Consider the following 25,298-nt stretch of genomic DNA (forward strand, 5'->3'; position numbering starts at 1 on the left):
TTCATCTCACATTTAATGGACCCATCTGTGGAACTTCTATTGGTCCCCAGTGAAGAGTCAGGACCACAGAGACTTTTGTGCACTGGATGGGGCTTCAATCCTCAAAATGAATGATTTTCTGACTCTTTGTTAAAACCTTATTCAAACAGTGAGGTCACCATGAGTGCTGATGGACGTGTGGCAGTGACCAGTAAACTTCCAATCCCTCAAAAAGAGTGGAAAAGCGGGAAGGTCTTCACTTGTGAAGTGTCTGACAGCTCTCTGAATGCAAATGTCAGCAAGAACATCAGCCTGTGTTCAGGTAAAATTAAACCATATGATATTATTATCATAATCATATTAATGCAGCAATTATAAATAGATTGAATACATTCATACTGTTCCTGAATCATCCATTATGTATTTGGAAAAAAAAATTCTCATAATCATTACTTAATAGGTGTTGTGTTTTCAATGTCATTGTTCTTTTTCTTTCTTTTCTTTTGTTCTCTTTTCAGTAACTCCAGCATCATCTCAGGTAGTTGGTGTATATGTTCAGGGACCACCACTCCAGGAGATTCAGAACAGGGGACAGGTGACTATCACCTGTCTTCTGGTCGGCCCTCATCTTAATGATTTCTCTATCACACTTCCTGAATTTCTATATTGAGCCATCAGTGAGTCACAGTAACAACACAGAGACTTTGCAGAGCTTCTTCAATATGTCAACAGAGGATTGGCACGCATATAAACAAGTGTCTTGTGAAGCAAAGCAGCGGTGCTCCAACCAGAGCTACAAACACCATATAAGCAAAAGCAGAGGTAGTGTAAAACATAAAAAGCATGAAGTTAATTCTTGCCATTGTTAATAGCTGTTTCTGAATTTCTAGATATTCAACAAAGTTTCAGAGGGCAAAATTAAATCAGAAACACAATTAAAAAATATTCTCCATGATTCAAGCTGGTTCTGATGATGATGATTGTGATGATGATACCGAAGTAGCCAAAAGAAAACCCCTTATTTACTATTGTTTTCTTTTTGTTTCTCAAGACCTGTATCAACCAAGAGTGAAATTATTACAACCAACTCCCTCTGAGCTCTCTACGTCAGACGTCCTCACACTCATTTGCCTAGTTTCTGGATATTCTCCATCCAAAACATAGTGTACTGGGAAGAGAATGACCAGAGACTGCAACCAACTCGCTACACCAACAGTGCTGCATGGAAATACCCAGGGAGCAGCACTTATTCAATGAGCAGCAGACTAAACGTATCCAAAACTGAGTTCTACATATTCTTGTGCTGTGAGACATGAGTCATCTGAAAGGCTTTTTGAAAGCTATATAAATAATGTGTTTGGTGAGTTGAGAACTATCATTTAATACAATTGCAGTTGGCTGGTGTTGTTCATTCTTATTTGGTCTCAATGTTGCGAAATAGCAGTCGTGTAGGCACAAAGATTAAGAAGAAAAGAAGCATATCACCTTTAAAACCTTTGCACGTATTCACTTAAAGTGACTTCAAAATTTGTATTATTTTCCTTCAATTTCCAAGAAGAAACTGTCTAACATAACTTGTACATGCTCCCAGATTTTTCTTGCTCCATGACCTTCATCATGACAAAAAAAAAACTCTTATGACTTTCCTCCCCAGCCACAGTGACCCACAGCACACCTTCAGCCACCTTGCTCCAGGGCACAAATGAACTTGTATGCCTGGTCTTTGGCTTCAGCCCTGCAACCATTAATATCACTTGGTATGATGGACCAAAGGAATCGTTGGACTACAACACTAGTGAGCCCCACAGAGGCCAGAACGGAAAGTTCAGTATCCAAAGCTACCTTCGTCTGTCCCAGGGCAACTGGTTACGAGGGAAAGTAATTACCTGCAGGGTGATGCATGTAAACACCACCCTATCCCTGAATATATCTAAACCAGGTACAAGTTCATCCACTGATCCGTCTTCTTACACTTTAAAGATTTCATGTCAGGTTGCAACTTATTTCATACATTGACTCAGTTTGGTAACTGCATAGATTATCTTATTAAAATCTCCTCATAGTCCTTCCATGATAACAAAGTCAATGTAATAGTTCATTAACAAATCTCAATTCTTTCACAGGCATATTGGAGCACTGTGACTTCTTTGATGACATCATGCATGCAGATTTGAATGAAAACATGGGTGTGGAAAGCTGGTATATAGCCTTCACTTTCCTTCTCTTTTCTCATCTCTTTCATCTATAGTGACTTGACTACAATAATTAAGACTTAATGATGATGATCACAGGACAGATCCTATTTCATGATTCATATGAGAACTTTGGATGACATATGACCTGATTAGTTTTAGATTCCTTTTTTTTCTAAAATGTCTTTTTCATTTTCTTTTCTTTTTTTATACCTTTGTTATCATGGAATTTTATGGAGGTGGTTTATTCTATGCTCATTTCTTTTGATGCTTCAGTGTATTTGCTGTGGAATGTATGTAACGCAAATGCGTAAGAGGAAAAGAAGACAAAATAAATGAAGCTTCAAATTCTGATTTTCAGACTCATATTCTAATATAGTCGACAGAAATTCAAAGACTGCACTCGTTCTTGCATTTAGTAAAAGTAAAGATTCAAAGATGGAAAACAATGTTTGTCACAATTTGCCTCATTCATTACAATACATCAAATGATGACACATTGATATAAAACATTATACTGTACCATGTCACAGTACCACACCTGTATTACTCAGACTGTCCACAAGAGTGAGACAAAGCTTCATATGCAGCAGCAGTGATTGACCACCTCTATGTGAAACACTGGTCATGTAGCAATTTAAAGATGCTGACAAGTCTGACCTGAACCTACTAAATGGTATGATACAGAGATACATTCACTGAAAAACACACAGATAGCTTTTAAGTCTTTTCTCCTTTCCATTCATACACATACACAAACAGTGTCACTAAATGTGTGTACACATTTGAGTAACTTTGAGTTAGACCTGCATGTTTGGGTCTGCATTTGTGTACCTTGTGGTTTTAAAGGAATTCACATCTGGGAGGGTTGACACTAAGCACATCCAGATTTACCATTGGCTACCTCTGGGTAATCTGGCACTGTGTGTGCCCTGATTGGCTGGGGATCCCATGGCAGCCAGCCCAAATATGTGACGCTGTTGCTGGGATGGAGTCACAGCATGCTGCTGCCAGTCTCAGTACCAAGGGGCCAGCAACAGGGAAGCAGGGCACCATGCCCAGCAGGCTGCCTGAGAGCGTCTTCCTGTCTAATACCCCCATACCCTCCCATTCTCTTATACCATGCCCCCTCCTTCTAGGTCCTTGTTCGACTCCTTTATTGGGTCCATATAAACCAGGGACAAGCAACAAACAAACATCTTCACACATACAGGAGAACTATCCCCTTATCAACAACTACTGTTGAGGTACCACTGAGCAAGGCAATGAACCACAAACTGTCCAGTGGCCAACAGTAGAGGTCTGTGGTTGTACTGAACAGCTCCCAGTGTTGAATTTATTGTGAAGCAGAGCAGTTTTGAAAGAGCATACATGCTCAGTCAGCTTCAACTGGGAAATAAAAAATTATTTAATCATACGGAAAGATTAATGTTATCTTAACTTACTTATCAAGAGAGAAGCCGTCTGTTGAGCATTCACACCTTTTTGGAACATTTCCTTTTAAACCAAATCAGTTTTGAAGATACCAAAACAAAATATGGGAAGAGAAAAAGATGAACAATCATCAATGAATTAATGTTGTCATTCTAATGATCATTACAGTATTATCAACGTTATTACTGAAGATGATGAATCTTCATGCCATCTTCAGAGCTTACACACACAGTCACACATACACACACATAGTGCATGTAATTGCACTGTATGGTCTACAGTAGGCACCACTGAGACAAGCAATCGATTCAAGCGAGGAATTAACTGTCTTACATTTCTGAGAAGCGTGAGTCTAATCTGGAGTCATGTACAGATACTTTCTAAAATGCATTGGTGTAAACTGCATCACAGATATCCTGTTCTCAGCACTTTCAGCCTCCAAAGACAAAGGCAGGACAAGCTACAGTAAATCCAGGCATAGCAAGCCTTAAAACACCATAGTGACAAGAAAGCCGAAACAAAAGTCCAATCATAGCAACCACGCTATGCCATTAGATGTAGCAGTACACTGATGGTCTGTTTGTGCTGTAAAACCTCCCATCATTTATGACAACACACCTCTAGAAGTCTGTGACATAAAACACAGACATTGCTTTAGCAAGTGACCTCAAAGACATAACAAAGCTCTCTGAGGAAATGTTTGAGAAGTTGACCCAAATATACAACTATGTAAAGGAAAAGCCAAGCGTTGTTCTGTCACATGTACTGTATATTATAAGCATCACTTACATGGTTTGTCTCAAAAGATGGTAAATATAACATAAAGTAACAGAACATAACATAAAGTATAATTCTTCTACAGTTGTTCACATTGTATAATGAAATATGCCATCTTAGGGGGTATTGTCTAATTTCATTGTCCTACTTGTGCTAAACGAAAGTGTAAGTTGATGTTTGTGAGCTCATTCTTAGCGTTTGCTTTTTGTTCCCTTTTACAACTTGTACAATGAAAGATGAACAAGGAAGCCAAGAGCCGGAAACAGAGACAGCTTGTCTTCAAAGTTAAGGTTGCACATTTTGAACAAACGTGCTGGCTGCAGCAAACAATTCAAGGAAAGCTAAGCTAAATAAATAACAATCTGTCTAAATAATGAACATAATTCATGACGGTTGTAGGTTTTTTCCACTAGCCCACACCTGATCGGGAATAAATTTCCAATAAACACTGGAATTATTATAGAGCAAGGGCTTAAGTTTGATTTAAAAATTGGTAGGGGCGCAACAACCCCGCAACCCCTCCAAAACAAAGAAAACGGTTGCTGTCAACCAAATGGTTTATTTACATATAAGATCTGAATTTATATTCAGAAATGTATTTATATTTAAATAAGATTATGCAGTATCAGATTAAAGACTAAAACTAAACTAAAACTAGGAAATTATCATGCGTTATAATAACTTACAAGTTATCATCAGAATAAGTTGACTATGGTTTCATTAAATATAGTTAGTCATTTACAATTAATCCATAATATTGTATATTTAATCACACTATCATTTTAGAACCTCACCTAAAACCCTGAAGATGCACCCGTTTCCTCATCAGCCTTCTCTACTTCTCTGATCTGCTGCTGTTCCATCATACAAAATAATTCATTAGTGACATTTTCATGGACTTTCTCAACAGAACACTAAAACTTAAGTCATAGGATCTAATTATACATAAGCATATAATGTATTTGATTTTAAACCCACCTCCATTAATGCCAATATGCCAACATAAAGCTACTACTACCTAAGGACTCTACCCATGGCGCCAAGGTGTTTCTATTATTTTGTCCACCCCATTTATATCAGGGAATGTAGGCTAAGTAACAGAAACACCTCTGTATAATGTAATACAGCTCCAAACACTACATCCTCTAAAATGATCATACAATTGAATCAACAACTGTATAAAACGATTTGAATAAAAACTGAACATTATAACCTTTTATGACAAAGATTTACTGCAGGAATGTTGTATGAGACTACGTACTGTATGTTCATTACACTCTGGCACTAACCGCAAATTGCTAATATCAAAGGGATGCACAGCACACCTTGGTCCTTGTCCACACTGATCCTCACTGGACCCCTTGCGATTTGTACCTAGATACACATTATCAGATTTAGCCTTTTCTGTCTGCTGATGGATCATCTTTACCTTTATGTTTTTTCATGCTCAATCGCAGCAAGAGAAGCTCTTTTTGTTGGTCAAAAGTCAGTACTTGCATCTGGATAGGTATGTTTGAAGCAACTGGATATTTTATTTGAGACGCTTTTCCCCCTCAGCCACTGAGTAATGTTCCGCAATTTTAAGCAACTGCTCTTCTTTGCACTCCTCCAACCCCTCCTTGGACAGATAAATATCCCACATTCAGCCATTTCAACTTCAAAGTTTTACAATTGCAACCAACCAAAGAAACTTGATGCCTTCACATGCTCAGCAAAATACAGTGAAGTGTCCTCGTGCAAACCCAGAGGATTAACACAGCTATCTACACATCCAGTTCCACTAGGCTCCCCCATAGTTTTCATGCGGGCCAAATAGCAAAATAGCAAAATCACAAATCAGCAATATAATTTTCGTGTAAATTTATAGTAGAGAATACCACAACTATATTGTCTAAATCTATTGTTCAGATATTGTTCAATGACCATTTCAGCATATTCTGATGTTTTTAAGGTATAGGTCAAATAAACTTCTATAAAGCTTAAAATGAAATACAGTTCCAAAGTTAATATTATCCATGAGCTGGTAGAATCATCATTGTGTAAGGCAGATGAAGACTAGTCAAGAGAGAGAAGAGGACTGTGAAACAACAGCTGTATTTAAAATTTATATTATGTTATACCTGAAATTGTTATTAAAATTAACATACAAGATTTTAAACTATAATATGGCAGCAAATAACTATTTTCTATGTAAAGATATAGTGGAGTAATGGTGTCCTGAGCAGAAAAAATAGTCACCCCCCCTCTATGTGCTTTGTAATCTGAACTTCTCTGTTCATTGTTTTGGTAGCTGGTCTCGCAGCGTGTTCATGTTAGTGCATGTGAGTCCCTCCCTCTGGAACCATTGGCCCTCCCCCCTTTTATAAACTCAAAGGGGCCGTCCATAGGCAAGATGGCACAGTACAGTACAGTGAAAGCGACCTTCCAGAATTTCCTCCACAGGAGAAACCACGTTTTTGGGCTCCAACAAAGAAAGATATAAAACTAGAGCACAGGTGGACTGGCTGTGGGAACTACCAGCTCAAATGCTGGTGGTGAACTCTCAAAAATCCATTACATTTTTTACATTTTTACCAGCTCCCTCAGTGTCTTAACTGGCAATCTATGTGTGCCTGTCATTTGTGCAGGGCAGTTTCCAGCGGATAAATCCGAGGCTGAATTTCTTTCCCTATCCGACTGTGGACAGGGACAATACTGGTCTGACTTTTCTGAGGTGGAGAGTCCTACAAGCTGCTAAAGGGCTATCATTAGCTACATGTTGTTACTGATATTATGAATTTGTTTGACAAATGTTGCTATCACTAGTTGGCTTAATGCTAACATTGCTGTGGTGTTGTGCTGTGGTGGTTTTATATGTACATATATATATATATATATATATAAAACTGGAATTAATCCAAACTGGCTGGTGTTGCTTCATGATCGGTGAGGTCCGGAAAAATATTTTTTCTTTTTTTTTCTTTTCTTTTTTTTTTTTTTTTTTTTTACAGTTCATCATACTATTTATTTGCAGCAAGTACGCTGAAGCATTTGAATTCAGTAATGTCAAAAGGCCAGGAACACACTGGATGCATTGCGTGTGTGTTGTGGACGTCTTGGTTTGCATTTCGCCACATGTTAACATGTTAGAGTGGACACACTGCCTTCTTGAAAAATGCGTTTTCAATAGTTTCCATAAGTGATGACTTGATGTGACCCAGTGATGAATGCTTATAACTATTTATTATGATTTTGAAGAGATTTGTCCTCACTTTGCCACCAAAGTACTTTTCAATTGATCAGCAAATAAATGTTCTACTTAAATCCACTGTGACATAAGGTTGTAAAAAACACAGTTAATATTTCTTCCTCGCTTTAGCTCTTATTGTGCTTTTATCAGCGTAGTTGAATTCTACAAGCTGACAGGGAATTTATAGTTGCTTACTGAGAACATTTAATTCCATATACAGATAACACAGAAAGCCATACATTCAAAAGGCATCCTGCTACGCACACAAGGCATCCAGTGTGTTCCTGGGCTTATGACATCACTGAGTTCAATAGCTACTAAATGTCAAAATTGTGGGAGCACTCACTCATTTTCTAGATTACACAGATTGGGTAAATGGAAATAAACCCCTAAATCATATTGTTTTCTCTGATTAAAACACAAATGAAATGACACTTAGGTTACTGCATGGGTGGTTTAATTCCATTTTGAGATATGAATGTCAAAATTAGCAGAGTTTTTAATGGGGCACTTATACCTATACATCAGAAAATGGCCCCATATCCTCAATAGAATCACCATGGATTCTGTGAATTGTCCTGGTAGTTGTTCAAGTTGTTCATTTCTGACCTCTTTCTGTCTTGGATAATTGAATATACATAATGGATATAACAGACTTCACTTCACTTCATATCTTCTAATATTATAAACAGGACAAAATAACAATAATCCAGTCATTAAAGATTTACTCCCAACTTTTGCTTAAACAGTCACACCCCATTAAACGTGCTGGGTGAGATGCTTGTCTCTGGCATGAGCACAATAAATTACCAGTGATGTGCATGACAAAAATGCAAACAAGCACAACGGCAGCAGTTTCAAGTGACAGAGATTTTTCCAACAACATTGTACAGTATAACCAAGGTGTGGTTTCTGTTTCCTGCTGTTCCGCGAAAGTCAAAGGTTATTGTTGGTCTATTATTGGCCTACATATTCAGTCATTTCTGCCATGCATGATGGCATACTATTTTGAAGAAATTTATTCATAAACCCATAACTCCAGAGGTGAAGTTTCTGTTTGTATGTGTATTGTTGGTATAAGAAATATGTATGGTCATAGAATAGCTGCTGTGCCTCCAGTATCACATGAATAAATGCATTTAAGTAGGCCTATAGATGCAAAGAATGTATATTACCGCTAGACTGCTGTTGAATACACTGGTCCAAATTGGTTTGACCTACAGAGCAGTGTGTGTGTGTGTGTGTGTGTGTGTGTGTGTGTGTGTGTGTGTGTGTGTGTGTGTGTGCACGCGCGTGTGTGTGTGTGTGTGTGTGATACCACCTTGTATTTTGCACACATTATTTCACGTGTTTACATCCAGCAAAGGCGCGGTTTTATCCTTTATCCTACTTTATATGCGCACGCCGAGTTCACTCAAGTTAAAAGTACACACAAACACACGCGGACTACTTTTCCCAATTCTATCACTCATATGCAGAGAGAGAGCGCGAGACAGAGACCCAGGGAGAGCGAGAGTGAGTGAGAGACGGTTTCTCCTTGCAGGCTGCTGCTGTTGCTGTGCCAATGCGCAAACAGTCCACGCCGTGGGATAGGTCTCCCCAAATTGAGGCTGCGCTCGAAACGATCATGCGATTGAATGACGAGCGCGTCATGCCTGTCTTCCTCCTCTCCTGCTCTGTGCGATCAGTGGCTCTGTGTTCCGCAATCCCCTGGGATACTGTACCGCCCTCGATGGCTCTGCTATCGGCGTTTCGCTCACACTGAATGGCTGCCTGGAGCAAGGAAAAGCGGGGAGAGAGAGTGCTGCGTCTCCTCCTTTGAACCAACGCTCTGCATCAACTTCCCAGCGAGGGGGTGAGTGTCTTATCTGCCGTTATGTGAGGTGTCCTGCCGGGGTCGTTTGAGGATTCACCGGCGACGGCGGCAGGGGGGCGGGGGTCTTTGCCGGTGTTCATAGTCAGTGCTCTGGATTTAGGTTGATGATGGACCGTCCAGCAGACATGCTATGGGACAGCAAAAGTTTTGGATAAGTATGCGACTTAGGGGATTCAGGTTGGCACAGTCCTAAACTTTATCCGATTACAACCTATTGAAAACTGAAATCTGACCTAATACCAGCGTGGAGTGCGGTGTTTGTAGTTAAATGGTTAACTTCATGTGGCTCTTCTCACAAATATGTGAAAATGAGATGGCAGTCGGGGTTTTTTTTGGCACGGCAGCCCTTGCGAGCGCCGGTTGTAAAGAATTGTGCCTTGTTGTGCTCCCACCCCCCGCTCCGTGCCGCACTGGTTCCGTCTGGCTCGCCCTCAGCTGCTGCGTGTCCTGGGATGACCTGTTGATGTCGGTAGAATGGAGAATGGCAGGGGGAGCGATTTCCCCCATCACCAAAATATTTAAATAAGCGACATTCGGGCTTGACAACCGGCGTCGCAGCACAGCTACCTCGTCCGCTTAGGCAGTAAGTGTCTTGTTTATCTTTTGAGTGTGGACTATCGCGGAAATGCTTGACATTGTGCAGCTGGGCTGAGTGTGCATGAGGTGGATGGTGCGCCGGGGCGAATCCAAAATATTTAACAGTAGTGTTAGCTTAGCCATTAGCCACCTCTATAGGCCTGTCGCGGGTGGGAGAGGGCATGAAACATTTCAGCGCTGTCAGCCACAAGGGAGAGGGGGAGTGAATTAGTCTACTGAAGATAGTTTAGATGAATATACTTGAATGTCATTTGACTGGACGTAAACAGTAACACACCGTCACCCTCTCTCGGGTATCACCGGGGTTTGCTGCCATCCTGTATCGCCCCCCTCCTGTCGCCTCCCGGCTTCGGTGCCAGCAGACAGTAGAGCACTCCCGGCGGGTAGACTGGCACACGGCGCGGTCACCCCGGTGTGTTGAAGAGCTCCATATCTCTTCCTTATTATCCCGACTCCTATCCCGTTTAAACAGAGGCATGCTATACTCGAGAATACTTATTAAGTATGTGCGAGTAAAGCTTCAGTTATGTGGAGTTAAGAAGTTTTGAAGCTTGTCTGTGCTGCTTTGATGACCAGAGTCTCACTATTATACAAGAGTAATAACGAATCAGGCCTGTATATATGTCTTGAACTGATAGGAGCAGCACAGACATGCAGGCATGGGCACATGAGAACCAGGAAATGCCTATAGAGGGAATGCATTGTGTGCCAGCTGCACCAATGACTCCACAGTTATCATCCACATAGCAATGAATGTAATTGTTCTTTTAATGCCTTTAATTGTATTGTCTATGATATGATTGTTGATTTTTGCATAGTGTTGTATATTTATTGTGAATCATCTGTCATTGTTCAGAATTTTCTGCACTGCTTTGGCACTATAGGTTTCTGATCTGTCATGCCAATAAAGCTTATTTGAATTTGAATGTAAAAGCCCAAGCTGTTTTCAATCATAGAACTGGATAAACTGGAAAGTAGTTACACAGTATAAGTTCAGAAATGTGTTCATAGCTATCCCATCATAACATAAGCCCTTTGAATGCAGGCAAAAAATTCTTAAGGCTTACTATCAAAAGTCTGAGGTCTTAAGTATGTTGTGAGTATGTTTGACCTACTTTCCTCTCCAGGCTGGTTGGTATGCGATCTAAGCCACAGGGTGAGTGTGGATGAATTTCATTTGTTCACATTGCTGAACTCTATATGTTTAATGGAATAAGGACATGAGATGATCCCTCTCATCTCTGCAGGCCCCACTGCCCCTCCTTGTTGCATAAAGACACACATGCACACACACACACACACACACACACAGTCACATTCTCTCTCACTGTCAGGGCAAACTGTGCAAACACACCCTGCTCTCAGCCCTGCGTTTGTGTGTCTTTATGTGCACGCATGTGTGCTTACTGCAGCTCGCCAAACTGTAAACAAGCAGTATTGTCTAATGTCTGTGTGTGACTCAGTGTGCCTTTTGTGGGTTTGTTTGAGTTTGTGTGTGCGCATCTGTGTTTTAGTATGAGGGAGAGGGAGCTTGAGTGAGACAGAGACAAAGAGAGCATTTCTCTTTACCCTGGAGCTTGGCTAGGTCCCAAATGAAAGGCTTTGGATATGATGGGGCGGCTCACTCCAGCCCTCATCAGTCAGTCACACCAAAGTTGGTTGTATGCCTCTCACAGGGTGGGCTTCAATCATTTGTTGTCATGGTATCAGGGATTGTCTTTGTTTGATATTTGTGTGTTTGTGCAGCGTGCATTCATGCAACACTTTTAAGTGGTAAAGCATCCGTGTGAAAAGTAGCTTTGGGTATGCATGCACACTTATGTGCAGTGCAGCAGGCCTATATCCTCATCTGCGTACATATTTATATACTGTATATGAAAACATTTATGAATGGTCTTCTGTTTCAAGTAAAGTTTTATGGTCAATGCCACATGGGCTTATCAGTGCATCTGTTGTATTCTTAGCTGACATTGTTGGAGTAATACAGTAGTTGAGGGTACAGAGGGCATATATGCTTTAACATGTGAATCCCAGTACTGAGAAGTGGATTCTTCTTCATGTTTTCTGAAGAATAAATACAAATACCAGAAACTATCTGGTATAATTCCTGCACTGTCAGTGACATATCCTGTCACAGAATATGAAGCTATCTTACAGTATTAAGCAGAAACATAGCCTGCACACAGTGTTCATATCCACAGCAGAGGGAACTTTAATTCAATATTGAGAGGCATAATATAGGAATCTTTGAGAGGGTGCAGGCCAAGGGGGTATGTTTGCCTTCGACTGTTTAGAGAAGTGAATGGAAACATGCTATGTGGTGTTTGTGGAGGCCACACACACTTGTGCACATAGAATAACAGAACATGACCCAGTTATCTAAGGACACAGGATTTTATAGCTCATAGAAGACAGAAAATAAAAAGGCTTTTACTGAGACTGCTCCTGGCAATAACAACACTATTGCAAGGATGAAGTGATGTATAGGCCTAATGCAATGTACAATATCCACGGAGGCTTCAGCAGAACTTTGTTTCAAATATCTACGTCCCATGAGCCTGCCAAAACTCCCAGTAGGACTATGTGAAGAAATGTTTGTGGCCTATGTCAAATGGATATGCCAAGAGATATAATTCTTATTCGTGACTACTTTTCTCTAGAAAAGAGGCATTTCATCATGAATAATTTGGCCTAGCAGTAACGAAAAATAGACTTGCATTAGGTTTAGTGTATGTTTGGAATTATTCTGTACCAGTGAAAGACTGCCAGCCATTTTATTGTGTCCATTAATGTAGGGGTCTGACATTCCTCACCTGTTTTGTTGTAGGTCTGTTCTCCTTGAGGTTTATGTTTTTTAACATACCCTTGTTACGTTACACCTCCGCCTCACATTTCCTGCTGATGCCCTCCTCCACCAGAGAATCAGCACAGGATGAAACGGTTTTTGTGATTGTTGTGAATGGGTCTGCCCAAGTTATGCCACCTGGGACCATGACCCTTCCTATGACCAGTGATAAAGAAGTGTAACCTTAGTATGAAAGGGTGAATAGAGACTAATAGATGAGTCATTGTATGAGTTATTCTGCAGTTGTCATATGCATCATCTCACAGTCAGTACTCCATTGCTATGTGATTGCACAAGAATAAGAAAAATACAGTGTTTTTAACACTACAATTAAAACCCTGTGTTGGAGTAATATGTATGACACTACATTTGATCACCCATTGTGCAAATAGCAACAACTCAATACTTCCAAGTGAAGTTGAACCCATGTTTAATAACCAGTGTGGATCAACATGTGTATGGGGTATAACTTTGTCACTTATGTGACAGTGTAATTTCTTTCTTCTTCTCTCATGCTGTACATTTCTTTCTTTCTGTCTCTCTCTCTTTCCCAACAAGACCCTTTGGTGGTGTGCGTAGGCGCACCATGGCCCAGACCCTCCAGATGGCGATCCCAAACTTTGGCAACAACGTTTTAGAGTGTCTGAATGAGCAGCGGCTACAGGGCCTCTACTGCGATGTCTCCGTGGTGGTCAAGGGCCATGCCTTCAAGGTACGGATGCAACATCAAGTTATTGTTTTCATAATGGAAATTACACTTAAATTGAGAGTCAGGGTTAAATTTGGAGTAGTTAACGCTAGGGGGTAAACAATTAGGCTCAAGGCTCCATGGCACTCATGTTGTATGGAGGATTGAAGACAAATATACACTTCAAAGCAAGTGCTGCGCTCAGTGCGACAGTTTGAAAGTAGTTGGCCAGTTGTAACTTTTGTAACTTGTAACATGATCCAGTCTCTAATGTTGATAGACTTTCACAGTGTACAGGTTTTCATCTGTGTACAAAAGGTGATATTGAGGAATTTGTTTTCTGTAGCTGAATGTTGGATGATTATTTGAATAACTTGTTGTAGTCTTTATATTGAATTACAAAATGTATACACCGGACCTCTGTAATTTCCCTCTTCTGTGAAGCTTTTGGTTTAAAGATTTCTTTTCATGCTCCCGGTAAAAACCTCCTGAACATCTGGATCATAAGTTATCATAGAAACAAGCTAAGCAAATATTAGCGGCAGCTGTACTTGCAGCCCCCCAGGGATGACTTTTTAAGTGAAACAGCTCAATTCAGTGTTTTTACTGGTTTTGATCTATTATTATATACAGTATATATATAAACACATTCTAAATCACAGTTACTCAAATAAATACTCATACCCACACCTTATGTATCTTCTTTTGTCTTAGGCTCATCGAGCTGTTCTGGCTGCAAGCAGTTCTTATTTCCGGGACCTCTTCAGCAGCAGCAGCAATTGTGGAGGTGGTAGCAGCAATGAGACCAGCCCAACCATAGTGGAGCTCCCGCCGGCAGTGCAGCCTCAGAGCTTCCAGCAGATTTTGGCTTTCTGCTACACAGGCCGCCTCAGCATGACGGTGGGGGACCAGTTTCTCCTAATGTATACTGCCGGCTTCCTACAGATCCAACAGATCATGGAAAAGGGCACAGAATTCTTCCTCAAGGTAAAGCTGCTGGTTTTCAGTAGAAAATTGTCAAAGCAAGTAACTGAGACAGGCTTTTAAGTTTTCCACATTTAAGTTTTCAGTGCTTTGAGTGCAATAAATACACCTAAACAAACCAAATGCAGATGCCAATGTATAGAGGTGATGGCAAACCAGGTCAAACCAAAGTGAAACTGTTTTACAACAATTGCTGCTGGGGTTAATTGGAATTTGTTTGGGATTGGGAGTTGAGAACATATCTACTGGTTCATCAATGTGGTCATGAACGCTGACATACATGTATGCTGTCATTGCTAGGTCTCCTCCCCCAGCTGTGACTCCCAGGGCCTTCATGCAGAGGAGGCCCCACCTTCTGAGCCCCAGAGCCCTGTAACACAGACCAATAACGGTGCAGCCCGACCTGCCTCCTGCCTGACGCCGCTCCCTCTGGTATCGCGAGTAAAGACAGAGCAGCCAGCTAGCCAACCAGAAGCAGCCGCTCCTTATTCAGTGGTCTGCACTCCTGTAGCCAAACGGCTGTGGGAGGGAGGCAGCACCCGAGATGGAGGTGGAGTAGGCTCAGGGGGAGGGGGTGGGGCCAGGAAGGCAGCCCGTTATTCCCAGGAGGCTGTGCGGGGCAGTGCCATCCAGAGCCCCGGAGCCCTTGGACTGGCCATGGGTATGGGTGCCACCACAACCAGCCTGGCAGGCATGGTGGCCAGTGGCAGTGCCAGCACCAACGGGAGCTCTGCAGCAGGACTCGGCATGTCAGAGGGCGCAAGCCCAGGCACTCTGAGTACCTACGCTAGTGACTCGCCCATCAGCTACCATGATGATGAAGAAGAGGAAGAGGGGACAGATGAATGTGCTGAAGAACAGTACAGACAAATCTGCAACATGTATACCATGTACAGCATGCTCAACATGGGAGCTGCAGGTAATGGACAGCAGATAATAATACATGTAAATTTTATTATGTGTACACTCAACCTTACTCACCTGAATGTGAAAGATATTTTGCATCTTCTCTGTTGATATTTTTTATTGACTTAATACCCTGACACATTTTTGGTTTGACCAGCTATTGCACTGTGGGCTCATAAGCACAAAGTATTTTCTCTGTGTCTAAATATGATGTGGTTTTATTCTAATTTTGCAGTATTGTGTCTCTCCAGCTGCTGGCGAGCGTGTTGAGGCTTTACCAGACCACACAGAGACACGGGGTCGGATGCGAGGCAGAGATCTTACGTGTCTCCCTGCAGAACTCATCGCTCAGATAGGCAACCGCTGTCATCCCAAACTGTACGAGGAAGGAGACCCTGCTGAGAAACTAGAGTTAGTCTCAGGTATGTGTGTGTGTATGTGTGTGTGTGTGTGTGTGTGCTCAAAGAGTGAGTTGAGTTTTAGGTGGGGTGGTTAAATGCACAGAATTGTTTTTCAGTGTTTATCCAGTGTTTTTTCCAAGATATGCTCCAGAAGTCTGAGGCCACTTGGACCCCACTGTATGGATGATTTATATTATGGAACGGTACAGCTGAACATATAGCAATATACCAATGTTACTTGATTCAAGGAATCTAAAAGGGACAAGGCAAATGGCAATGATATGTATACAGATATCTAGAGGAAGCTGTCCTCAAATGACTGGGCTTGGCATTGGCATGCAGCTTACGCAGCTGTATTGCACATGTGACTCTGTGTTTATGTAAAGGACATCCTGTGACAATGTCTGTGTTACCTTACTGGCTGGATTACATACCTTTCAATAAACTGTATGCATGTGACAGAGAGAGGTAGTCATAAAAAAGGCAGAAATGCAGAAAAGGAAAGACAATTTTTTCTTACCTGTGACATAGATGCAAATTCAAGATAGAACAATAAAAAACATTAAATAAAAAAAACAAAAATAAAAAAAAAACAAAAACAAACTCAAAACTCTGTCTATGTGTAACTTAAGCACAATCTTTGATATGAATCAGAGTTGTCCCTAGATAAACAAATGCCCCATTCCAGTAAATTAAAGTGAAGTGAAGATCCTGACTTTTTCATTACCGTACATTAGGGGTGGGCGATATGACGATATTAGATCGTGAAGGATTACAACGTGAAGACGATCTTTCAAACTGCAGAGATCGTGGGATCGTCTAGGGCACATTCTATAAATTGCAGTTCTATGCTGATGCACCGACGCACCAGACGTATTGACGTCGTCAACCTGAACGACCAATCATAGCGAATTACGGGCAGTGACGCGCTTTCCTACCCGCCTCCTTGTTTGTGTGTGTGTAGCGGTAGCTCATGGAGAGCGATGGCTGAAAGCCAAACGGAGTTGGTTGCTAAAAGAAATTCCACCTCCATTATATGGAATTGGTTTGGATTTTCCGCAACTGATCAAGCGCAAGCAAATGTAATTTGCAAAGTTTGCACAGAAACCGTTCGCACGTCCGGTTGTAACACGACTTTACTTTCTGTTACTACTTTTGCAAGAGTGCACTTTATTAGAATGTTGTTGTTGTTTACCTTAAACTTTACGTTGTTTGCACATGGAGGGCAAAACTGCGACTATTTGAAATAAAATCTGTTAAGAAAGGTTCTTTGGTCTAAATTGTATGTTTTTCTTTTTCCAATTTAAGATCGTGATAAAATCGAAATCATGATTTTATTTTAAAAAAATCGTGATATGATATTTTTGCCATTTCGCCCAACCCTACCGTACATAACCCACAAAACCTGACAGGTTAAAAATGTCATAGGACAATAAATGAGTCGCGAGTTGTGATAAGTTTTGATTATGTTTGGTGGTTCATTTGCTTGTTAATATTCTTTGCAGGTACTTCTGTGTATATATCGCGAGCCCAGCTAATGAACTGTCATGTGAGCGCAGGGACCAGACACAAAGTGCTGCTGAGGAGGCTGCTGGCCGCCTTCTTTGACAGGTTTGTTTCGTCTTCCTGACTGTGTGACTGGGTCTATTTCTGCGAGCGTTTCATGTGAAGTTAAGAAAAGCTTAGTTTTAATATAGAAATTAAAGTTGTTGTTTTTTTATATCTGCAGGCATGGGAGGGATAAAACAACTATTCTTGTTTTCCTCTGTTCTGTGTTGTATGCTATTCATTCTTATTTTGATGTATCAGGAATACTCTGGCCAACAGCTGTGGAACAGGCATTCGCTCGTCCACCAATGACCCGAGCCGCAAGCCCCTGGACAACAGAGTGCTGCATGCGGTCAAATGTGAGCGTACATGTTTTTTTTTTTGTCTGTGGGTGTTTGCCCACAAGCATGCAAACAATTCTAACATTTGCCTGTGATGTTGGGTACAGTTAGAGGGGAATGTACTGTATGTGTGTCCATGTTGTACATAAATACATTGTGCATATTGTAAAGCACATTGATGCTGATTTTAATGATTGGCTCCTAACTGTCAACCATGTAACAGTCAAATGTGCCAGTTTTTTTTGGGTAGTTTTGGATCAAGATGCAAATGGCAGATTATCCAGTGCCTACTACACCTTTATCTTTAGGATTAGGTGTTGTTCTAAATGTAATAACTCCCAGTGACCACAAGAGAGCAACATTCACCAGGAGACAGACTCTAAAGAAACTACTGTGTTATTTGCTGTATATATAACTGGGTGAATGTGTATTCAGATGTGTACAAAAAAGAGAAAGCTCATAAATGAAATAATTCAAGCAGATGGAGATCCGTCTCTGAGCTGCTTCATTTACAATTACAACTACATTTCAGTAGGAGGGTCTGTAGGATCTACAGGAGTCCTGCAACCACTGCATATTCTTTTAAATTTGTCTTCTTAAACCTACCTCAGGGAGTGTGTTGCATTTGCTTATATTAAAGCAAAAGTTTGACATTTTGGGAAATATACTTGCTGAATTTCTGGCAGATTAGTTGTTTCCTCCCTCTGGGTAAACTCTTGCAGTATCAGTACTGCAAGCAAGCTCACAACATAAGGTGTCACAGTGTGAAGAAGAGGAGCTTTGATACTTAAGACTGCTTTAGTTCTCCACGCACCTTACAAGCAGGTGAAGCTGCACCCCAGTGGAAAAAATAACATTTAAAAAAGCACAGAATGAGAAAGTGACGTGCCTCACATTACTTATGAAGTAATGCATGTTTCAGTGGTGAACATTAAAAGCGTAACATTTCCCTCGAGAAGACTTTCATTAGAAAACAATCAACACAACAGTCAGTGCTTTGTTGGGGTCACACCACCTAGGCTGAGGTTGTAAAACCCACCTCATATAGTTGAGTTGCATCATTGCTGATAAGCATCAAAAACTGACATATGAGATGCAGCTTGATAATTAATTTTGCATGTGTTTATCAAAGATCATGAGCCAGTTTCATTACAGCAGACAATTAATATGAAATGAGATTCAACTGGAGTGATTTAACTTATAGACATGAGGACATCAAGTAGTGATTCACACATTAAACATACAGAATCACATATAGACACAAAACACTTCTCTTTATTCACATGTACGCAAAGTCACAGCCGTAGTCATTCCCTACATACAGAATATAAATCCATATTTTGTAAAGCATCTACTACATGTGATGGTTGAGACTCTGAGAATTAGAAAGGCCGAGGAGTAGTAGGTGGTAAGAAAATTGTATGGCACACATACAGCTTCTCATGATTTTTGGTACCTCTGAACCCCCGTTGTTGTTGTTTAGGATCCTGTCTGCTCTATGATGGTAGTTTTTGTAGCTCACAACATAAGGTACAATCAGACTAACCTGTGTGTGTTGTCTTTCTTCCCCACGTCAGTTTATTGCCAGAACTTTGCCACCAGCTTCAAAGAGAGCGAGATGAATGCCATCGCAGCCGACATGTGCACCAACGCCCGGCGTGTAGTCCGTAAGAGCTGGATCCCCAAGCTGAAGCTACTGATGGCTGAGAGCGATGCTTACTCCGCTTTCCTTCCTGACGGTGTCAAGACGGAGGACGACACCCTCGGAGCGGATCAAGCATTCGACCCTGCCTCTCTGGAGGCCACCGGCGGTGCTGGCATGGAGTCAGGTGGCTCTTCAGGTGAATCACTACCAGGTGTGGGCGGGGACGGAGGCCCGTTATTTTGAACACTGTGCCTGGGGAAGGTTGAAATTTGGTGACACACATGCCAGTATTCCCCAGTTCTGCTTGCCTCCTCACTCTTTGGCCCACGCTGATCTCTCACATTTGACTGTCTATACTACACTGCTGGGGTCAACGGTTGTTGTTGCCCTGATGTAACCCGGACGTGAAAACTTAAATTTTTGCTTTATGACTGTACAATGGAGTTAGTGAGGAAAGGGAGAGTTAGTTATATCCTAACTGCCCTCTGCCTCCCCTTGTCTTTTTAAGGTGTGTAAGCTCATCCACTTTTGCATATTAAATACATTCCCTGACATGCGGGTGGTGGGAGGAGTTACTGGTGCAGCCTGTAGGAGGCGGAGGAGGAGGAAGAGGATGGCTGATGGACAGGCTAGGAGTAGAGGTGGCGAGTATATTGAATGTAAATGTCGGTGGCATTTTTCTCTATGCAAGCCTGACACCTTGTATTCCAGCCTCAGGAAAGGAACTAAATTTAAAATAGAAACATTATTAAATTAATTAACACTACGTGTTCTTCCTCCCCTTGCATCTTCCACTCATCACCCTGCAAGTATTCTTCACCCCACCTCACCTTTCTTGAGACCAGAGAATCTCACCAGTGTTTCACTGTACGGTGTCTTATAGAAATATATCTCATCTTTCTGTTTTCTAAATTTTTAGCATGTTTGTCTATAAACTGAATAGTGATCCAGAGAGAAGGGGAAAAGCTTTTTACTATGATGATTGTAAAGAAAATTGAAGGGCAACAGGTAATCAAAGATGGTCATATTTTTAGAAGACAAACTATATTTATACAAGTGCCCATGCCTAGAATGGCGTGAGCAAAGCAAGTGAGAGGGATTGTTTTAAAATCTCGATCTTCATGTTTTATTGAAAGAGGTCTTGTCAAACAAGGAGAAGTGCTATTTTTGCAGAAAAAGGAGTATCAAGCAGTCTTATCATAGGACCCATAGTCGTTTATTTTTGTCTTTATTTTACAGTGCAGAGTGATGGAATGAGCAGTTGAACTGCTAAATTTGAAGCATTTCATCTTCTGTTCACTAGCTTAAAAGGAATAATAAGACTGATTCAGCTGGCTTGACTGTTGTCTATGATAACCATTTCTTGTTAGGTTATGAAACTGCAACATTTGCCTCCTTCGATAAAACATTGGCCCACAGTTTTGATGATTACTTATAGAAAGCCAGTAAGTGTATTGTAGAAATATAAAGGTTATATTGATCTGACAACTCAGTCTCTTCTTTGTACTAAAAATATTGAAAAGAAAAAAAAACTGCTGACATTTTGTGAAAATGCAAATGTCAGTGGAAATAATTATGAAATATTGGAATGTGCCTTTCAATTGAAATCACTACGCAGAAGGCTGGTGGGTGCAGTGATGGCAAGGAGGAGGCAATATTGCTTGAAGAAAAAAGTTGATATGGTACTATCCATGTGTGTGTGAGACATAGTTATTTGGTAAAGGAGAGTCTGTATTGCGTGACCTCTGGTATGTAGTTTATTCACGTATCTAATGCACCACCTCTTTAATATGGAAATTCAAAATGGCTGAAAGTTTTATTTTGGAGTTTGAAATGATTTTGCACCTTCCATGATAGGTAGAGTGGAGGTTTCTGCACCTTAATGAGAAGAACCAGTGGTTCATGCACCTTTTGAGAAATGTTGTGTAGCAATCGAACCCCTTTAGGTGGAATTTGTCATTTTTTTCCATGTCTGCCCGTGTTTTTTTGTTTCTAAAGTGGCACAAACTCCTACTGTAAATAATCAAGAAGACTGTTAAGTTAAATCCCAAGTGTTCCTCTTTTCTGTTGCTTGATGTGTCTGATTATGACATGTCAAAAACTTTTTTATGTGAAAGTTAGTGTCTGCTAGAAACTTTTTGAATGCATGTTGATTTGTAGAACGGAGGTCAGAGCAGGGGATTCATAATTCCTGTTGCAGGTGGATATATACGTTAAAGTGGTCAGGGTCTGACTTAGGAATGTGTTCTCAACCTGAAATGCTCTCACAGACGACTGATTACTTTTTCCTTCTAGAAAGGCATTTCTAAAAAGGCTCTATTTTTCTGAAGACCGGTACAGTGTAAAAACCGGGAAGGAATATATGCTTCTTATTCAAGGCAGTTGAGTCAATCTTATTGAAAGGTTAACTATAACAATGGTAGATATAACTCAACCTATTTTCATTATCATTTGAAATGATAAAACTGAGTTTACTTAGGTGCTTTGACTAGGAGATGTATGGAAAGAACAACAATGCAGTACCTTGTAAGTATTCAGTAAGGGTAATAACAACAAAACCTCAATTTTGCATTTGACTGTAGATGCCACATGAGCACCCCTCCCCCACTTACCTCCTCAGTATCTGAAGACTGTTGTGCTTCCTGTCCTTCATGCAGCTGGTGTCATGTTTCACTTCCACAAGTTTATTCATGCGTTTCAAAGAGAGGCAAAGCAGTGGTTTTTGGTAGTTAAATCTGAATTATAATTTGTATGTTTAGTTTGCTTAGGTGGCTTTCAAGTGGTTTTTATATCAGGGCCCAAAAGTTTAACTCATATTTTGATTATGACAGTATTTAAGTTAGTCTTTGCCAGTTGTGTTAAAGTTACCATCAACCATTTGCTGGGATATCAAATGATGCTATACTGAAAACCTGTCATTTAAAGATGAATATTTTCATAAAACTGAAAACACTTTGCTTTAGTTTTTCATAGTAAATCCACTATAATAGCAGATTCTTAGGTAATTGCTTTGAATACGGAGTTAAAGGACCAAGAGACGTGTGTTCAAGTTCAATCAGAACTATGTAGGGAGTTTTGAGACATCCGCTCTATCAATGAATTAGAAATCTGTGAGAAATATAACTTCTTAATATCTCATTTAGCATAATGTCTATGAAATCTGTCAATGTTCCTGCTTAAAGAAATAAGATCAGTTATGAAAATAGCCAAATTATTGTTCAAATGTCTTTTCCATAATTACAGGATTGTTATTATGGGTCCCTCAGAAGGGTGTCGGTGAAACCAGAATATAATTACCATTGACACCCTTAGAAAAGACAGTGAGTCTCCAATTGGAAAAAAAATTAAGATGAAAATAAGATGAAAAACATAAAGAGGCTTTTAAAGGGATGTAGAACAAAAAGTAACAAGGGCTAAATTAGCTTCTAACCATAACCATGTTGCACAGTTATCTACTGAATCATTTGTGCTCCGTTCTGAGCCGCTGACTAGGGCTGAAATATAACCAGTGAACCAGCACTAATTATGAGGAAGCCATATTAGTCTGCTCTCACCAAACAGCAGCCAAAACAACAACCAAACACAGAAATATTCACACTGTACCACTGACAAAGTCAGAATATCCTGCTGTTGCACCTCATGAGCATAGCTTCACAACACTGGTTTAAGGCCTATCAGTTTAATCAGCGAATTAGAAATAACATTGGTTACGGTACGTGTCAGGGGTTTTACTTTTACTCAGCTTTCAGGGCCAGCTCTACTTCTTATGACTCAATACAAGTCCCTCACTCACAACCTACTTGCACAATGCTTCATCTGCAATGGGTCTGCAAGTGTGGTTGTGTTTTACTTTTGATTGCATTTGAAAACAGATTTTTTTTCTGTACTTTCTAAGCAAAATGTAATTTCTGTACCTTTCAGCATATATGTTTACACTTCACAAAACATGTAGACCTACACACTTGAATGGATAAGGTGTGGCACGGCATGGGGAACCTTTTGTGACTAAACAGTACATATATAAATATGATTATATACATGTATAGATAAATACTGTATATTATATATAGATGCACACATAGAGGTCAGATTGTTTATTGTGCACTCGCAGCATGAGGTATATATTTACCTACAAACAGCGCTTCTTCACAAACTCTGCAGTAATTGGTCTGCCCATGTCTTTGCCCCTGCGCCTTGCCCTCTGTAACCCTGTAGCTCCAGTTGACCTCCTGTACTGCTCATCCTATTCTTTCTGTGTTCCAAGTGCCAATAACTTTGTGAAAGCCCTGTAACTGTGACCCAACATTATCAAAGGTAATTGCACATTAACAACTGTAAAATAAATAAATACAAATCATAGAGAAAATGTCAAAATGGATTAAATAATGAATATCTTAATAAAAGATTTGTAACAATTTCTCTCAGACTCCTTTTTTTACCTGAATGTTACTGCTACAGCTGTGTGTTGGGTGTCTGTTTTTTTTTAAATCAAAAACTCAGTCATGCCAACTTCTAAAACTGCACCTTTCTGGCTTATGTTCATTGAGGTACTTTTCATAATATCAACTTTAATTTAGATTTATTCACATACTCAAATATATATATATATATACCTTGTGAAATATAAAATGATTTGATATAGTTTACGGTAAGTAAGTCATTTTTATAAACCCACTGATAAAAAGTTTAACGATACATGCTCATTGTTGAATGTTCCTCTTCATGCACACTTCAGTACTCACACCTGGAGGTTGCCACGTATGACCGGTTATCTTCATGCTTTATGAATATATCATCCCACACAGTTGTTTTGGCCTTCATTTGGCTACAGTTTTGCTTTCATACTGACAGACTGTACACTACATTCTTGAAAGAAGAGCTGCCTGATGAGGCCAGCTTCAATGCCATGTTTCTTATTCTACTCTTGAGTTAGAAAGATCAACTCAATATTTTAAAAAGATATATTAAAGTGTGATTTTACTTTTCCTCAAAGTGAAGACCTGTTGTAAAATGATTAAGTATTAAAGCAATAATTTTCATCAGTAACTTTGCCGCCACTTTAAGAAATTTAAGAACAGCCTTGGTGAATTTTATTCATGGTGGTTACTGGCGGTTCTAGTTTGTATGGTGCCCTGGGCAAATACCCCTTTCAGCCCTAATTCACATTGCATTTTATACGAAAAGGTGGGATGGTCTTCCATAAGACTTAGAAGGGAGCAGCATTACATGTTGTTCATTTATGAGGCTCTGCTACAAAAACCGCCAAGATACATCTGCTCTGGTAACATTTAAACACAGCACTTACAATGTTAGTTCAAAGGACATTTTAACTTAGCTGCATCCCTTGTTCACACTGAAGTTAAATTCTCTTACCTAACTAGAACATTTTAAAAGGTTGTACACATATAATTACAATAACACTTTCTTTAAAGAAAAACTGTATATGTACAGAATATGTATATGTATGTGTATAATGTGTGTTGATGACTTATTTGTGTGTGGCCATTGGAAGCCCCATGAATTTATGTGTCTGTCTGTGTATAAACTGTACAAGTTTACTTTGTTTGTACACACGTCTCGCTTGAAAAAGAGACTTCGATCTCAATGACACTACCTGTATTAATGAAGGATTTTAAAAAGAAAAGAAAAAAAAGTCATAGGTATAGTGAGTCATAAAAATGTCATAGTATAGTAAGGCATGAACTCCACACATAAAGGCCCCAGGCCCCAGACCCCAGGCCCGGGAAGTCATAATATAGTAAGGCATAAAAAGGTCGTAGTATAGGAAGGCATAGAAAAGTCATAGTATAGTAAGTCATTGTCACATAAACTGTAATTCAACTCTCTCAGAAAAAT

General features: G+C 40.2%; 2 protein-coding genes across 3 annotated transcripts; both read left to right on the forward strand.

Moving 5' to 3' along the window:
• Nucleotides 1-2,620, forward strand: LOC111646766 (Ig heavy chain C region). Its single transcript, XM_087171084.1, is given in 9 exon segments — nucleotides 1-301; nucleotides 498-633; nucleotides 635-801; nucleotides 1,031-1,135; nucleotides 1,138-1,264; nucleotides 1,266-1,339; nucleotides 1,634-1,918; nucleotides 2,103-2,202; nucleotides 2,204-2,620. Coding segments are annotated over 9 exon segments (1,332 nt in total). The 5' UTR covers nucleotides 1-15; the 3' UTR covers nucleotides 2,256-2,620.
• A 6,549-nt stretch (nucleotides 2,621-9,169) lies between these two features.
• nacc1a (nucleus accumbens associated 1, BEN and BTB (POZ) domain containing a) lies at nucleotides 9,170-23,857 on the forward strand. 2 transcript variants are annotated; one of them, XM_023396280.2, is made up of 8 exons: nucleotides 9,170-9,466; nucleotides 13,488-13,641; nucleotides 14,332-14,604; nucleotides 14,902-15,520; nucleotides 15,759-15,929; nucleotides 17,414-17,519; nucleotides 17,718-17,815; nucleotides 19,375-23,857. In XM_023396280.2, the coding sequence occupies exons 1-8, from the start codon at nucleotides 9,249-9,251 to the stop codon at nucleotides 19,683-19,685; spliced, it is 1,950 nt and encodes a 649-aa protein (XP_023252048.1). In that variant the 5' UTR covers nucleotides 9,170-9,248; the 3' UTR covers nucleotides 19,686-23,857. The 2 variants fall into 2 exon arrangements, with proteins under 2 accessions (XP_023252048.1, XP_023252049.1); XM_023396281.2 differs by lacking the exon at nucleotides 9,170-9,466 and adding an exon at nucleotides 9,630-10,070.
• Nucleotides 23,858-25,298: the final 1,441 nt, after the last annotated feature.

Source organism: Seriola lalandi, unplaced genomic scaffold (genome assembly GCF_002814215.2).
Source record: "Seriola lalandi dorsalis isolate HSWRI2012SDOR001 ecotype SW California unplaced genomic scaffold, Sedor1 jcf7180002054975, whole genome shotgun sequence".
Taxonomy (NCBI): domain Eukaryota; kingdom Metazoa; phylum Chordata; class Actinopteri; order Carangiformes; family Carangidae; genus Seriola; species Seriola lalandi.

Excerpts from the sequence above, each read along its gene's own strand:
- nacc1a (XM_023396280.2), top strand. The coding sequence starts at position 9,249 with ATGACGAGCGCGTCATGCCTGTCTTCCTCCTCTCCTGCTCTGTGCGAT. Across the intron at positions 14,605-14,901 it reads GCACAGAATTCTTCCTCAAG|GTCTCCTCCCCCAGCTGTGA; the intron begins GTAAAGCTGCTG and ends TGTCATTGCTAG. Across the intron at positions 15,521-15,758 it reads GCTCAACATGGGAGCTGCAG|CTGCTGGCGAGCGTGTTGAG; the intron begins GTAATGGACAGC and ends GTGTCTCTCCAG.